The sequence below is a fragment of the Adiantum capillus-veneris genome, chromosome 5 (assembly GCF_014529385.1).
Source record: "Adiantum capillus-veneris isolate H3 chromosome 5, ASM1452938v2, whole genome shotgun sequence".
Taxonomy (NCBI): domain Eukaryota; kingdom Viridiplantae; phylum Streptophyta; class Polypodiopsida; order Polypodiales; family Pteridaceae; genus Adiantum; species Adiantum capillus-veneris.
Window position 1 is genome coordinate 44,347,121 of NC_140935.1, and position 16,825 is coordinate 44,363,945.

At 45.7% G+C, this 16,825-nt stretch overlaps 1 protein-coding gene across 5 annotated transcripts in view; it reads right to left on the bottom strand.

The window, feature by feature from the left end:
- Positions 1-16,825, bottom strand: part of LOC147457218 (tRNA/rRNA methyltransferase (SpoU) family protein) — a 241,074-nt gene that overhangs the window by 138,026 nt on the left and 86,223 nt on the right. For all 5 annotated transcript variants that reach the window (XR_015188091.1, XR_015188090.1, XM_086512176.1 and 2 more), the window contains 8 exons: positions 10,645-10,775; positions 10,335-10,461; positions 10,105-10,266; positions 9,769-9,916; positions 9,590-9,690; positions 9,302-9,472; positions 250-297; positions 21-128 (listed from right to left, as the gene is read on the bottom strand). Coding sequence is in view for 3 of the 5 variants with exons in the window: in XM_086512176.1 (XP_086368302.1) it covers positions 21-128; positions 250-297; positions 9,302-9,472; positions 9,590-9,690; positions 9,769-9,916; positions 10,105-10,266; positions 10,335-10,461; positions 10,645-10,775 (996 nt within the window). In the remaining 2 variants the exon portion in view is untranslated. The remainder of the gene's footprint in view (positions 1-20; positions 129-249; positions 298-9,301; positions 9,473-9,589; positions 9,691-9,768; positions 9,917-10,104; positions 10,267-10,334; positions 10,462-10,644; positions 10,776-16,825) is intronic.

Consider the following 16,825-nt stretch of genomic DNA (forward strand, 5'->3'; position numbering starts at 1 on the left):
ATTTGAATCAGCGATCTTACAAGAAGGCATATTTGTAGTAGATCCATGACCTCCCATATTAACTTCTCTTCAATGAATTGAGAAAGTATGCACACCATTTGCCATGCTCGCACTTTTCTCCTATGGATCTGCATTGTCAGATTTGGTGTTAAGTTTTATTGTGTTTTTTACCGCACAAAAGTATAGCCCACTTGTGGCTACTTGAGGCCAAAAGACATTCTAAAACCGACTGGAAGAAAGTTTACATACTGCACTTTTCCTCTTATAAAGCTCCTTCGACAAGTCTTTATCATGTGCCTTTAAACAAGACAAAAGGAGCTCAATTAGGACGAGTCTCAGCTCAGTACTTAAAGAAATTGCCAAAACATATTTCTCTGCAAAGAATTACAAAACAAATACCAAATATGAGTCCAGATCAGGCACACCTTCAAAATTTTATTTATAAGCTCTTATTCTCAGTGCTCACTGCAGAACATGGGTTATCAGTGTGCTAAAAAAGAGTAGGCATCTCCAGCAAAAGATTCCTTGCTTCAGTATCCGCCAGCAGAACATAAAATCCACGAGCACCAAAATAGACGCCACGGATAGTCTGACGTTTGAGAAGAAAATCTACCCATTGTCCGACATCCTGTGCAATAGGCACTTTTCCCCGGAAAAACAAGATGACTGCATTCATAGCTCAAACGAACAGGCGGAGAGAATCTCCCGGCTACATAGACCGCCTATAGACACGCGTCGAACAAATCACCCGACCATAGCCACCATCCGGTAGCTCCCCCATGTTGCGGCCAGCGGGAAAAACAAGATGACTACATTCATAGCTCAAACGAACAGGCGGAGAGAATCTCCCGGCTACACAGACCGCCTATAGACACGCGTCGAACAAACCACCCAACCAAAGCCACCATCCGGTAGCACCCCATGTTGCGGCCAACGTCCAAGGACATAGGCGTGCACCTATAAGACCAAGCGTCCCATACCACCCAGCCTAACCTCCACGCGGTGACCTCAAGCACTCCTAGCTTTACGCGCTAACCACTGGCACTCTGCGAGTGGGTGTCGATAGATACGAATGAGGCCTTGGCCTCCTTTTATACAAGTCATCAAATTCACACTACGTCCGCCCGGACACTGGACACCCGTCCTAACGATGTCATAGACTAGATCCCCTCTCCTGTAAGCGGGACATAACATACATACTTCCCCCCTTAAGAACCATTGTCCTCATCAATGAAGTGGGGATACTGAGCTTTCAAAGCTCTAACTGATTTCCAAGTAGCAAACCTTTCGGATTGACCCTTCCATTTAATCAAGTACTCATCATAGGTTGTTTGGCACAATTGACTGGTACGGAGATCTATAACAGCCTCCGGTTCTTGAGGAATATACTCATCCAATACATTTTCCTCAATAGGCACAACAATGTCGGCTTCGCCATACATTTCTTTAAGGCGGCTTACATGAAACACTGGATGTACACTAACATCCGAAGGAAGAGCCAACTTATAGACAACTTGGCCAATTGTCTTTATGATCAAGAATGGACCACAAAATCTAGCGGAAAGTTAAAAATGTTTGCCGGTTCGCATGGTTTTCGAATCCTTGGATATCTTCACATAGACCCATTGTCCCACATTTAGAGTCCTTAAAGATCTCTTTTGATTAGCATAAGTAGTAACTCAATCCTAAGCAGTCCCTATACTATCCTTAGCCAATTCGAGCATTTCCTGCATATCATACAAAAAATCTCGAGCTTGGCGATCTTTGAATTTCTCTAAGCCAATGGCAATAGGGGATTTAGACTCAAACCAATAAATCAGCATGAATGGGCTTAATCCAGTAGGAGAATGCTTGTTACTATTGTAGGCAAACTCTAATTGTGGAGGGTACCTTTCCCAATCAAAATGCTTGTGAGGGACATAAGCCCTCGATATGTCTTCCAACGTCTAATTCATCCTCTCGGTTTGTCTGTCGGACTCAAGCAGAGGACGACATAATCAACTTCCTCTGAAGGTGAGCAAACACATCTCGCCAAAATTGCCCAGTGAACTTGGTATCTCAATCACTCACGATATTGTCTGGCAAACGATATAGCTTATAAAGTTGATTGACAAATAAAGCCGCCAACTCATGGCTTTTTACTATCGACTTCGTCGGTATTAACTTTGCCATTTTTGTGAGTCAATCGACCACAACCCAAATGGCATCGTTGCCACGACTAGTATTTGACAAACCAACAATAAAATCCATAGAAATACTCTGCCACTTGGCATTCGGGATTTCCACTGGATGTAGCAAGCCAGCTTTTCTAAGGCGCTCTACCTTGTTGAGTTGACACTGAGTACATCTCTTCACATAGCTCTCTATGTAAGAGCACATCCTTGGCCAATTGAAATAACATTTGCCCAATGTTAAAGTCCTTTGGATGCTTGGGTCCCCAGCGCTAGGAACATCATGGCATTCGAACAAAATTCTTTGTCAAAGCTCATCGATTTCCAACACACAGACTTTTCCATTTCTAAACAATAGTCCACCTCTAATGGAATATTGTCTTTGTCTCATCTCTCCAGCACAACTCACTTGGGTCTCCGGATCACCCAAACCTGTATGCGAGTCACACCCTACTTCCACCTTGCTCCGTGGAGCACAGTTGGCAAGGACAAGGATCCCACAATTGTTACATGCTAATGATATTGTCTTGATTTCTCACTCCCCAGAGGGGATGCAACGTCACTTAGATGCTTTGTACACATTTGCTCATGACAGTGGAGTGTCTGTTAACCTATGGAAAACCGAGGTTATGGTGTTTAATACCACACCACAATGGGTCAAGAGGTCAGCACCCACATTTACATATGGCCAGGAGAACAAGTATACAGATGCATATACCTATCTTTGGGTGGTCTTCAATGGACCAGTGTTCTCATTAAGGAGTGCAGCAAAGACTAGACTAACGAGAGCTTACGCAGCCTTGGAGGATTGGAGAGGATGTGTTCAGGGACCTAGAACAAAGCTCTAGCTTTTTGACACTCTAGTGGCTTCAGCTATACTCTACGGAGTTCAGATATGGTGACCCTTAGTGGACCACCATGGCAGATCTAATAGCACTAATGGATGGAGATGTATGGAGAGGACTTTAATCTCTATGATTTCTCGAATGATTTGGGCTTAGGCCTCAGTGCCACATGAGATTATTCGAGCGGAGCTAGCTGCCTCCCCTCACGCGGTCGAGTCACTTCCTAGATCAGTTTCCTTCATGCATAGTTTATGGGACCTCTCTAGAGACAGATATGCTTGGCTAGCCCTTGAGTCCATGGCGCAGTTAGCGCTACAGAGAGATAAAGCATGCTAATATGGGCAAATAACATCATGGTTTCAATCACATGGTTTCAGCATGGATAAACTACCTCCATTCCAATACTCCTTGGATGCACCTTCCCTATCTCTCACACGGACAGAGATCACTAGACTCATACATCAGGATCTGATTCCATAGTTACAGGGAATGGCCATTTTCAGGCCTCCGTTCCACCTTAGCCCACCAATACCCCTTCCACCTTAGCTTCACCTCCGACAGTCCCTCCTTCTCCCACTCCGTCCACCGCCCCTACCCCCCGGTCTCCATCACCTCCACCTTCCCCCTGTTACCCTCCCCTCCCATTCCACCCACTAGCCCCCCTGCTCCGTCATCCACTCCCTCCTGTGCCTCACAGTCGGCTCAGGGGACAGGACCTTCATCGATAGCTAGGAGATCTCTTAGCAGTGCTTTGGCCACGACTCGCCTGGCGAGAGAGGAGCAATCATTCCTGCAGACACCTCTGTTGGTGTAGACATCATCTTTTGTAGCAGTTGCTCGAGGATTGACTAGTTTCGACATCAGTCGCCGGTGGGACTTCTTCGCTTACGACTTCACACGCTTTCACGGTGATCCTCTCCTGACTTTGAGGCAGCTTGCTTCAGAGTCCATGTATTGTTTCTAGCAGCTCGAGGGGAAAAAGCCTTGGACACATCGGTTGATTTCTCCTTCCCACTGTGTGGCAAGAACCAGATTGAGTGGACTGTGAACTCAGTGATGGACTAGCTTCAGCTTCAGGCTCTTGAGTTCTCTCATCACACGAGAGACTTGGAAGTGGCAGATTTGATACAAACTCTGTGGCCGTTGGACAAGTTCTCTGTGACACCACCGGATACAACAAGATGCGTGGTACACTTCTTTGCTGACACACAGAGTACACCCTACTATGTATATGTACATGAGGACTCCTCGATAGGGGATGTAGCTCGACAGACGGCACGCTCATCTTGGCCTTGGGTTGGATTGACTCTACAGTCATGACTATCTAGGGGTTGCTCTAATGCGGATTACTCCCCATCCACGCTGACCTCAAAGATAGCGAGATTGGCTATTGTTGCAACATCATTTTTTTCTCACTGACTCCAGGAGGATCGTCTCATGGAATGTGTAGGGATTAGGTGGACCCCAATTTCAGTGTCACACGGGTTGCTTGCATCAGGAGCTTCAGCGATGCCTTGTGGGTGGTACGATTGACAGTCTTATGCTTCAAGAGCACCACCTTTGTGAGAGCCGCACTTGGCGATGTGATCAGATTTTGCATGGTCTTTATGAAGCATTTTGATCAGCTACTTTTGGGCCTAGAGGCATCCAAGGAGGGGTATATATGACTTTTGCGGACTCATGGAAGCCGGCAATTGTGGGCAGAGGTATTATTATGCCAGACAGGCCCAGTGGATTACTATGCAACTTCATGGTTTCCTCATGGGCTTCCATGAACATTTATGCGTCCAATGTGGCAAGTGCACGAGCTGAGTTTTGGTCACATATTGTAGAGTCCTTGCCACATGCAGAGCGATGGTGTGTCGGGAGACTTCAACATGTTGAAGGACCCCTCAGATAGGATTGGAGGTAGCCATGCTACTGTGCACAGGGCTGAGTTGGGAGCTTGGGAGTGCTTACATATGACCTTGATGATTTCAGATATTTGGCAGCATGAAGGCTTTGTGCGGAGGAGGAGAAGTGAATCTATCTCGGATAGATCGCTTCTGCCAGTAACAGCATCTGTGACATGGGAGGATCTATTTGCATTCTAGCGGGGACTACTTCCAGATCATGCACCAATGATTCTTACCGTGACAGACAGACAGAGGAGTGGGAGCACAATGTTGCGCATCCCTGAGAGGATCTTGCTGGATCCAGAGCTCAGAGAGCAAGTGGTGGCACTTTGGACGGAGAGTTCGGGCACTCACGGCACCCTTGCTAGTAGAGTGGCCTTTGGACTTGCTAAGCTTAGGCGCTTCTTCCTCCAGGAGTTTGCAGCTCGCTTGGCTGCAGCTAGGGAGGAGGAGAAGCGTCTCCGACGGGGCATTGCTTTCTTACAGCGGATGCAGGAGTATCACCCAGACTGTCCTGGGTTGGAGGAGCAGATGGAGCTGCCAGCAAGTTCGAGAGGAGCTGACTAGCATTGAGGAGCGGTGTCATGAGTTTGCCTTCAACGGCAGGTATCTCAGTGGACCAAGGTGGGCGACAGAGTTACTGGGGAGTTCTTTGAGACGGTGGGGCCCTACCGTGCGCACAGCAGTGTCAGCCAGTTCAGGAGACCCAACGGGTCAATTGCTTCATAGCCTTAGGATAGGCATACAGTTGCTAATGACTTTTACCGTGATTTGATGTTAGCTGAGCCACAGGAGCCACAGTCAAAGCGTCAGGATGCATGTCGAGAGCAGGTTTGGACACAGATGCCTTGCCTTGTTACTAAGGAGATGCACCAGAGACTAGAGTTGCCTCTTTAGCCAAAGGCGCTCCATGAGGTCCTCAGGGCGCTCCCCTGAGCCTTGAGGTAGTTGTCCAGGGGAGGATGGTTTGACTCCCAGCTTCTTCTTGGAGTACTGGGACATACTTGGTTCGGATCTTTGTAGCGCATACCAATACATTTTGCACACTGGAGAGATGTCTGACAGCATCAGTGAGGGCTTGATATACCTTATTCCCAAGTAGGGAGGCTCCTTGGATGAGATTCGGCACTGGCGACCGATCACCATTCTCAACTCAGCCTACAAAATATTAGCTAAGACTCTGATTTTGAGGATTCAACCACTACTTGAGAGCATTATACATGGGACCCAGACAGGTTTTCTCAAGAAGCGTAGTATCCTTGACAACATTTTCACCTTTTGGGAGGCATATGCCCTCGCGCGTCCTCAAGGAGAGGATCTTGTGATACTCCTAGATTTTGAGAAGGCTTATAACAGAGTTGTATGCCCTCGCGCGTCTTTAAGGAGGGGATCTTGTGATACTCCTCGATTTTGAGAAGGCTTATGACAGAGTTGACTGGGATTTCTTGGAAGGCACTCTACGCACGATGGGGTTCTTAGATGCTTGGATCAGAGGTGTGTTAGCCATCTACAGATGTGCGCACAGTCAGGTGCTCTTGGCATGGGGAAGAGGGGAACGCCTCAAGCTCACACACTCAGTTAGATAGGGTTGCCGTCTTCTGCCCTTCCTCTTTCTCTTCTATGCTAAGGCGATGAGCATATTTTTGACTTCACAGGAGCATGGCTTGCGTGGTTTAGAGCTCCCTATTAGGGGAGAAGAGCTACTTGACACTAAGTTTGCAGAGGACTCAGCCATGTACTTGGAGGGCCATGAGGACATTTGCACAAGTGTGAGCACGCTCTTGAGTTGTTTTGTTGTGCATCACGAGCACTGATCAAATGGAAGAAGACAATGGCTTTTTGGGTTGGCAGTGCTCCTATGTATGATTGGTCGCCGGGTGAGGCCTTCACGTGGATACCCCCAGGGATTTTCTGTACGCTATCTAGGTTGTTATGTTGCCTTGGACTTCTCCTCAGAGCAACAAACTTCTCCCCTCCTCCTGTCCATTAGGAGGAAACTGCTTCATTGGAGTTCTGCACGGCTCTCTTTGGCAAGCAGAGTTGTAGTGGCCAATCAAGTGTTGTTGGCTACTATGTGGTACATCATGTCCTGCTGGATCTTCTCGGCCTTTGGTACAACGGAAGAAGAGGCCATTTCTTACTCGACTACAGCAGGATTTATACCAGTTGTTTTTGAGCCAGGATTCACACCAAGCATGGCGACACTTCCATAGCCATTCTCCCCCACCAGTCATCACTTCTACGGAGGCATGGGGTCAATATGCATCATCTCTCTACACAGTCTCGGGGCAGCCACCTCTTCCAGAACCGCTAGAGCCATGCCCACACACGTGCGTTGTTTACCGCCGAGATGGTAAAGAAAGCCGTTGATAGGATGAAATCCAAGAGAGCATATGGTAACGATGGCCTGTAGCAGGACACTTTATACATGCCAAAGAACTGCTTGCAGGGCTTCTAGAATCGACGTTCAACCGTGCCATGTGCGATGGCCTACCTGATACTTGGATCCTGTCTACTATCGTACTTATCTTCAAATCAGGGGACCCTATAGAGCCTGGGAACTATCGCACTACCATGATTGGACACACATTAACACGGTTGTACCCATCCATCCATGAGCAGCAGTTGAGTAGATGGGCAGAGAGAGAGGGTGAATGGGCAGCAAGACAGGCGGGTTTCAAGAAAGGTTTCTCTACTCTTGATCATATTCAAACACTCAAAGCCATTATTGAGGAGGGGAAATCATGTGGGAGACGGCTCTATTGTTGCTTTGTGGATTTCCGCAAAGCCTTCGATACTGAGCCCAGAGCTAGATTGATGCGCAGGCTGCACGAGATGGGGGTACCCACAGAGTTGATTTGGGGGATCATTGCTCTATACATCTCAGTAGTGGGGCATGTACGCACTCCAGAGGGGATTTCTGATTTGGTTCACACCACTATCTGGGTGAAACAGGGCTGTCCGCTATCTGCTACACTATTTGGCATGTATGTGAATGAGGTTGCTGACTACATTGGGAGGGATGGTGATAGAGGAGCACAGTTAGTAGGGACATGGATCCCACGATTGTTATATGCTGATGATATTGTCTTGATTTCTGACTTTCGGAGGGGATGCAGTGTCATTTAGATGCTTTGTACACATTTTTGCCCACGAAAGTGGATTGTCTCACTGCTTGTTTAGAGAGGCTTTCGGACCACTTTCTAGGGTCATACCCAGACCAGAGATGCCTAGGCCTGTTTTTACTCGAGCTGCGTAGACACAAGGAGAGCTTGCTGAGGACATCACGGGAGAGCCAGTCTTAGCGGCAGATCACAGATTTCTTTACACCAGACAATGAGCAGCCAGAGGAGTTCTCACCACAGCAGATCTCAGCTTCAGATCATGCACCCACACCACAGGTACGTTGATCCATCAGGTGATTGAGCTAGGGAGATCCAGACGACCACTATCACAGGGGGCTTGACCGTACCGGAGGAGGCTGCAGCAGAGTATCCGGATCACCCTAGCTCAACATGCGAGGCGCCTAGTCAGAGTACTGACGGATATTGACGAGATTCGCCACCGACCGATGAGGGATTGCTCAATGTTCTGATTGGTTGCTCAAATCAAGATGCTGAGGACAAAAACAGCTTCAGAATGGGGAATTAAACTTCAGATCAACTCCTCAACAAAACTCCACGTGGATTCATGGAATCGTACTGGGAGAGGCTCTCATACCAAATGCTGGGAGGCAACAGTGAGCAGCATGTTCCATGAAGATGAGAGTACACAAGGATGTAGTCTAGAACAGAGTAGTTCTATTCACACTCGTACTACAATATAAGTGGCCAACCATTAGACGACCAGCAGGGAACAAATCCATATGAAAGAAACTGACCTGACTATGAAATCCCCTCTACCTCAGCTACCACTCTCAAAGGAAAGTCACTACTTGTAGGATATTCCACTCTTCCCTCACACAAGATAATGACATTTTTCTTTCCATACCCAATGATAACCCACTCCATTATCTCTAACCAAGCTTGTCACAGGTCAATGACTTCTAACAGAAGACATGTTCCAACATACTATTTCCAGTAGTCAGTGGTACAAATCAAAATGCTAAACATCATGGCTATAGCTGTCACCTCTACCAAGGCTGCCAACTGTATATAGTTAGCATCCTATAATGTGAGGGTCTCAACCTGTGCAAGTGGTTATGTCTGACGCATCAGGTCTAACACTGCCATCAACTCTTTACTACTAACATCCTCTCCTGCATGTGCATCTAAATGGCACCATCAGTTTTATACAAGTGCTACAGGCTTGAACAGCTGAAGGTAACAATATGTACAGTAAACCAGAAAAGTTTTTAACAACCACATCCAGAACTATTCTGCCTACTTACCAGAGACTTCAGTAAGCTCAGTAATAACTGCATGCCACAAGTTGAGGCATACACTGCAGCTTGCCTTGTCTCTAACTCCTTATAGATCCGAGCCTTGTCAACAATCTCTGCAAGCTTATGAATCAGAACAGCTATAGTAACACGAACATATTGTTCCGAGTTCCTGAACTCCTGACAAAACCAAAGAACTGGTTAACAATTTAGGACAACGTCATCAAGGAAAAACGTATCCACAATAATGCAAAGAAAGCTTCCAATACTGCATCACAGCTCCGGGAAACTAATTACCTCGATGAGTTCAGGATCTAAACTTTGCATCAGGGAAAGGTACTCTCTAGCAGCTTGCAGATTTTCAGAGATTTGCCCATCTAGCTCTTCGTCTATACTCTCTGCATATCATAAGATTCAAATTTTGAGTGAAACTGTTGGAATTCATGTCAGATAATATTTTCCAAAGAGGACGTCACCTCCACCATGAAGAGAGAGCAATTTCAACTCTTCAATATAATACTGCGTAATGGCAGGAAATCTTAGCCACATTCCAGCCACATGCATTGAAGTGAGCCTCATCGTACGAGGACTTCGAGAGCCTTGGTCAAGAAGATTGCCAAGAAGCTGTGCAGCAAAGTACAGAGTAATTTCAGACTGAGAACTAGAGAACATAAGACAGGTTGAAAAAAAAAAAATTGCGATTCATTTCAATACATAAAAGAGGCTTTTCTCATTGCCCGACATCAATCAGTAGTATTTTTTTCTGCGCTAGCATTTGGAGGTTCATACTGGTTCAACTAAGATCAATTTACCCATTTCAGAGGCCCAGCATCTCCATCATTGTCATGCATGGAAACGATGTGGAAAATGCTGGGATGTATAATTGCAGATAAAAAGGCTGCAATAGATGCGACCTTCCTCTTATTAGAATCAGCAATAGACGTCCAAGCAGCTCTGACCAGTGACCAGACCACCTAACATAGCCAATGATTAGTCAAGCCATTCTCAGCCTTGTCAACGGTCAAAAACAGATTCTTCCCACCTCTAACACTTTTTTTGATTCACTAGTAGCCTCGGATACATCAAGTCGCCCCAGGACACCCCAATATAATAGCGACCTCACACACCTTAGAAGTGGCAGCATATTTACATCACCTGCACTCTCTAAGCTTTAAAGAGGGAGCTTATGTCAACAAGAATAAATCTCGCACTTTGATAGATGGTCAAATGGCAACAGCTTCGATATATTAAATTACAAAACCTTGCAGAATATTTTGTTAAACATCATACTTCTTTCCAAAGGCAAAAACACGGCACAGATATTGTAAGAGACTTAATCACAATCTGGGTACCTGCTTATTGCATCAAAAAATACATTTTTCAGGATAGAATCAGAAAGAGCAGGAGTATCCTGCTTTCCAAAATTTCCAGCACTAGCCACCTTCCATAGTGGTATTGACAGAAGACCATCCAAACAGTACCACTGGAAACAAAACACATGGTTATAAATTTGTTGCATGACCTCAAAGCACTATTAATCAGTAGTAGCATACTTCATGTCATCAGATTTAGATCGATACAAGAGAGTGCAACAAATTAGAGCCAAGACAGAATGTGAGCACCAAATGCCATCTTGAGCCAAAGATCAACGAGGACTACATTGCAGATTGCCAGAAGCTTTGATATACAAGAAAAATTACATTCTCTCTCCAAGAAGGGCACAGTGATACAAACACTTAGGGGTAACTACGCTAATCAATGATACCTGGGGGTTCATTTTCATTTTAATCTGGTGGGATAAAAAGACTTACTACAGGATGGAGTATAAAATGATATGTCTCACACACTTCTTTAAGCCCAGGCCCCAGAAATTTCTCTAACGGCACCATATTGAGCATAAGAGACCCTCGATAAATATGATTGGTGGAGCTGACAGCAGTGGTGCAACACCATGTCAGAGGTTTCCTTTGAAAAAGATAATGACAACATTCATGTCACACTCAATTGCAATATCATGACCTTAACCAACTTCTCCTCCAAAGACTTGCATGTGAATGCCTCTTATAGCAATCCGAGCAAGAAATTGAGTGATGTGCTCTCTGTGAGAGGGGTTGCCTCTGTGTAGTATGCTTAAGCCTCACTCACACCCAAGTACACGGCAAGACAGTCAAGGTACACCACAGGACACAGTAGTAGAACACTTGAGACATTGAGAAAATAACCAATCACTGAACTTGCATTGCCCAAGACTTGACTACAAGACCATGACCAGGATTGACGCCTGGCTGCCAGCACACCCAGCTCCAAATCAGGACTCAGGGTACAAGTACATGGGTGTGCAGAGGCTGCGGTGCACTGAGGTGCCAACCCAAGAGTCAGACTAGTACAACACTTCTGGAGAGTACCACACTTTGACTCGAGTAAAAGTTGAGACTAAAGAATCAATCAATGATGAGACTATGGTGCATCCACCAACTGAAGATATAGCCATAGGAAAGATCTAGATGAGTGGCTTGGCTGCATCCCATGATTACCAAGAAACCCCGTTTCAAGGCCTGGAAACCGGGAACGGTGTTGTTAGATTTGTGTGAAACAAGGAAACGTTTGGACACGGTAAGCCTTGCCACGTGGCATCTCTTGATGACTCAGTAAATAGTGAGAAATTAAATCAAACGATCTATTAACGTACCCTCTGCTAAAAGGCAGAGGTCGAGGACTATGCTTTTGAATGAGCCGTACCATTTGCATGTCCCATTACTTCCTCCAGCCCTCTCTCCTTGGCGCATGGTGCTGAAAGTTCTGCTCCCCTGTCTTCTTTCTTCCACTCACCTCCTCCCCCTCTTGGGGGGAAGAACATGGTAATACTCTCCAAGCACCCATCCCTCCGCCATTGAACCCTCTAGTCGTGCTGTTTGTAGAACGAGCCCCTTTAAAACTCCCATAAATCTTTCAACCCAAAACATCCAACAAGTGCTAACAACACCTGAAATCTCTATCTCATCCATGAGATGAAAGTGACCTATGAGACCAAAAAGTTACAAGTGGTGAATCTGATACAATGTCTGAGTACAGAAAAGAGTACAAAGGCCAAAGTGACCTTTGAGACCAAAAAGTTACAAGCGGTGAATCTGATACAATGTCTGAGTACAAAAAAGAGCACAAAAGGACTAAAAAGGGGCAAAGGGGAGGGGGGGGACAATATGAGAGAGAGAGAGAGAGAGAGAGAGAGAGAGAGAGAGAGAGAGAAAATGAAATGAAATGATATATTAACATCTTCAAAAGGCCAAAATGACCTATGAGACCATCATATACACAGTGGTGAATCTAATACAATGTCTAAAGTACAAGTATAAAAAGTATTGAAAGTAAAAATGAAAACTGAAAATGAAGTGTGAAATGTGAAATGTGAAAATGTAGAATAGGCCCTCAATGACAATCTGGGTGTCGTGCTAGAATGCCTCTGATCCTCTGTTGGAGTCTCCGTCGATGGAGTGTGCTCCTATGTCTCGGTCGTGGTCGTCTCGATCTCCCGAGCTCAGTCGCCCTGTCAATGAGGGTGCCTCTCGTATGAATGCGGGTACAACCCTGTGCTGGTGGTTGGTCTCTTGGCTCCCTCAATCCAAAGAAGTCTGTGATCTGTCTCTACGACTGTCATGCTCCATGTCTCCTCAATAGACTATCTCTATGCTGGTGTAGCTCAAGTAGATATAAGCCAAGGCATCTCTGATCCTGATACCTCATGACTCTATCTAGGGGTCCAAAACCCTCCCTGAATAAGCAATGGAAGCGCCCTCGTATCTCATAATACACAGTGCAGTGGCATATGTAGTGTAGCTCTGTCTCTGGCTCTCTACCGCATAGTTGACATATCCTAGACTCCGGCGGTATCCCTCTGAATCTACCCGTCTCAGTCTCCAGCTGGTGTGAGGATGTGCGCATCTGACCAATAGCACATCGCAGACCATGAGACAAATGAGTGTCCATGTAGCTCGGACGAGTCACAAACCCATCTCCCGAAAGTTGGAGAAGGTGCTCTTTGTAGAAAGCCATCTTCGTGCCCAACTCCTACATTGGCTCTACCCATGTCCTCCTGGTGTCCAACTGTATTAGATCCTGACGAATGAGTCTAGTGATCTCCGTCCGTGTGACTGGCAGGGAGGGTGCATCTAGGGAATACTGAAAAGGAGGCAATCTATCCATGCTGAGACCATGCCTCTGAAACCATGAGGTCATCTGCGCATACCAACATGATGCATCTCCCTGCATCGCTAACTGTCTAGAAGACTCAAGAGCCAATCTAGTCTATCTGCCTCTATGGTTATGGACTCTAGATGTTGGAAATTTTTAGCAGTTCTCAGTGTGTTCTCTTATCGAGACGTGTTGTTGTGGCGGGCAACCTATCGAAGGGCTACAGTGTCAACTGATTTGGACCTGTAGCAAGGCTACAATGTCACTTGTACAAGACAGGCAATTAGTTACAATTGGTGTGGAGTTCACACTAACGCCTTGGCAATCCCACATGGCACTGATACGCGTGGTCGTCTAGTTGACATCGTGGCCAGATCACCACCACCACACTCTAGAGATAGCCTGTGGTGATTGTATATATGCGTAGTAGGTTCTAGTCGTCGTATGCATCATCTACTTTCTATGGTCTAGCGTCATGTGTCTTGTGTCCATGCATTGCACATCAGCACTCTCCCTCCACATTCAAGCCTCAACACCCCCATTGTAGCTGTGAGTCCTTGGCTTGGAGCTAAGTGTGCTACCAGCCAGAGTCTGTACCGGTCCCATGAGTTAGTCAAGTTCCATGGTATTTTGAGTCTATCATTGTGCCTTGAGTTGTTTGTTAAGTGAGGTTTCATGCATATTGCACTCAGGAGCACCCACTATAGAAGGCACGACACACTTTTCCTGCTACGCTTGAGAATGTCCGTCAAGTGTGACTCGCTGTAATTGCCTATTCGGTGTCAGTGATATTGTAGCCCTGCTACACACTCTTTGGGTGCTACTCGTCCAAGGTGAACACACACCTTTGATACTACTCGTCCCAGTCTTTGCTCAATCAGCCAAGCACTCATTGCACCTAGCCAATGCACCTCAGCCTACAACCCCACTTGTGCCTGAGTCTTGGTCTGGGGTTGTGTATGCTGCTCAATCGTGGTCTTGGTCTTGTAGTTATCTTTAGGACAATGCAAGTACACAATGTGTGTTATCCTTTCAGTTCTCAATGTTCTTCTCCCGAGTTCTTTGCTTTCATCAGTTGTGGTATGAGGCTTTTTTTAGTTGTCCATTATGGTGTGTTTATCTTGTACCCAATGTCTTGCAATGCACCTTGTGAGTGAGTGAAGCTTCAGCATACCACATAGAGGTGACCCTCACCACAAAGAGCAGAACCTTCATTTTGTGCTACATCGTCAATATTTTGTACAAAAACCAAAGCTTTTCTCGCATCTTGAGTACCTTGAAAAGTGTCGAGCTTCAAACTCTCGCCTCCATCTCTAAAATCCTTTGGTGCCTACATGGGCGTCAAATGGTTGTGCATCATCGGCCTGATAATGAGGCTGATTCTAGCACAAATGATGTGCCAAATTCTCGAGGCATCTTGTCGATCATCCTTTTAATAGGATATCCACCTGGATCTCTGTACATGCCTAGCATAGCCCTGTGCAATCTTCTCTATGGCCGTAGCATCTCTTCTTTAAGCATCTCTTAGTCATCAAGTCCATCGCCGCCTGTACCTCTGCCGTAGGATCCCTAGGCACCCTATAAGATCCATTTGTGCACCAAGAGCTCCTCTGGCTGCCATGTCCAAGAAAGCAGATTTCTTGCCCAAAAAGCCCAAAAAAGATGATGTCTCATAGCGCTTGCTCGGCCAAGGCCCTATGTTATGCAATTGTTACTGAACTTGCATACATATTGCCCTCTGAATCAGACGTTAATTCACTGGAGAACTGTATCCCTTCTACATGTTGGATGACTTTGCCTTCACTTTAACATTGATCTGCAAAGTGCTCCCAAGGCCATGAATTTAAAGGCATATAGGCCCAAGCAATTGCTACTAAATACGGACGCCCCGACAACTCTTGTATCAAAAGCTAGTGCCCAAAATGTCAACCCCTTCATGACTGTTCGGAAAGTCGACTGCTCTAGCCGACTGATCACTAAGGCTGAGTGCAACTATAGTACCACTAAAATGGAAGGTCTAGCCATTGTATATGCTCTTCAAAAGTTTCGCCATTACTTCTAGGGTGTGCATTTCACAGTGATCACTAATCATCATGCTCTTCGCTACCTGCTTAAGTAGTTGTTGGCAGAGTTTGGCGTTGGTCATTGTTGTTCCAAGAATTCAACTTTTGAGGTGGTTCTTTGATTGGGGAAACATCACATTATGGCGGATCACCTATCTAGAGCGATCATGTGAAAACAAGAGAAAGTGGGAGCTTGCTATGCAAAACGAGATGAATTTTCTGTATGCAAATAATAGATGGGAGCTTGTACCTTTGCCTAAGGGTAAGAAAGCTATCCCTAACAAGTGGGTTTACGAAGTAAAGTGTATTGATGGGAAGCCCAAGTATAAAGCACGGTTGGTTGCTAAGGGTTATACACAGAAGGAAGGTATAGACTTCCAGGAAGTTTTCTCACCAGTGGTGAAGATGACTACCTTTTGTGTATTGTTTGCTCTCGCTGCACTCTTCAAACACGAAAAAGGTTGATGATGGAAGCCTTATTGTGCTAGTCTTATAAATGGATGATATGTTGATTGCAAAAAATCATAAGAATACTATAAATGCTCTTAAAAGGCAACTAAATTCAACCTTCTCAATGAAATATTTGGGGGCAGCTGAACACATTTTGGGCATGCGGATTGAAGGAGATAGAGAGAAGCACATGTTGTTTCTCTCTCAAGACAAGTATATTGGCAAAGTACTTAAAAGGTTTAATATGGTTGGTGCTAAGCCTTACCACCACATACAAAGCTTAGCAAAGTTGATTGTCCAAAAGATAATGCAACTGCAAATGCTATGAAGGGTTTACCTTATGCATCAGCTTGTGGATCTTTGATGGTTGCCACACGGCCTCACATTTCTCATGCGGTGGGAATTGTCAGTCGATTTATGTCTAATCCTGGCAAGCCACATTGGGAAGCAGTGAAATGCATCTTTCGGTACTTAGAAGAAAGTACATGTAAGGTGCAGCGGAATGAATGTTGTATTTTCTCAAGATTAGTGATCTTTATTGCTCAAGGTTCCTTTTAGTTCTTAGGGAAGGAGAGAGCCTTCCGTCCTTATGGAGAGTGCTATGATCACGAACAAAGTGAGTGGATATTGTGCGTGCAAGTGAATGAGACTGAGAGAAGGAAAGAGAAGAGATACGACACCCGAGAGGTTGTAAAACCCTCCTCCGAAGGCCCCACTCTCGTCGGCAAGAGTGGTCTAACTTTGATTGCACAAAGGTGTACAATGCGAATGCAATGTACTGATGCAATTCGGACTATGTCGATGACGACGACGGTGACTACTTTAGGGCTGA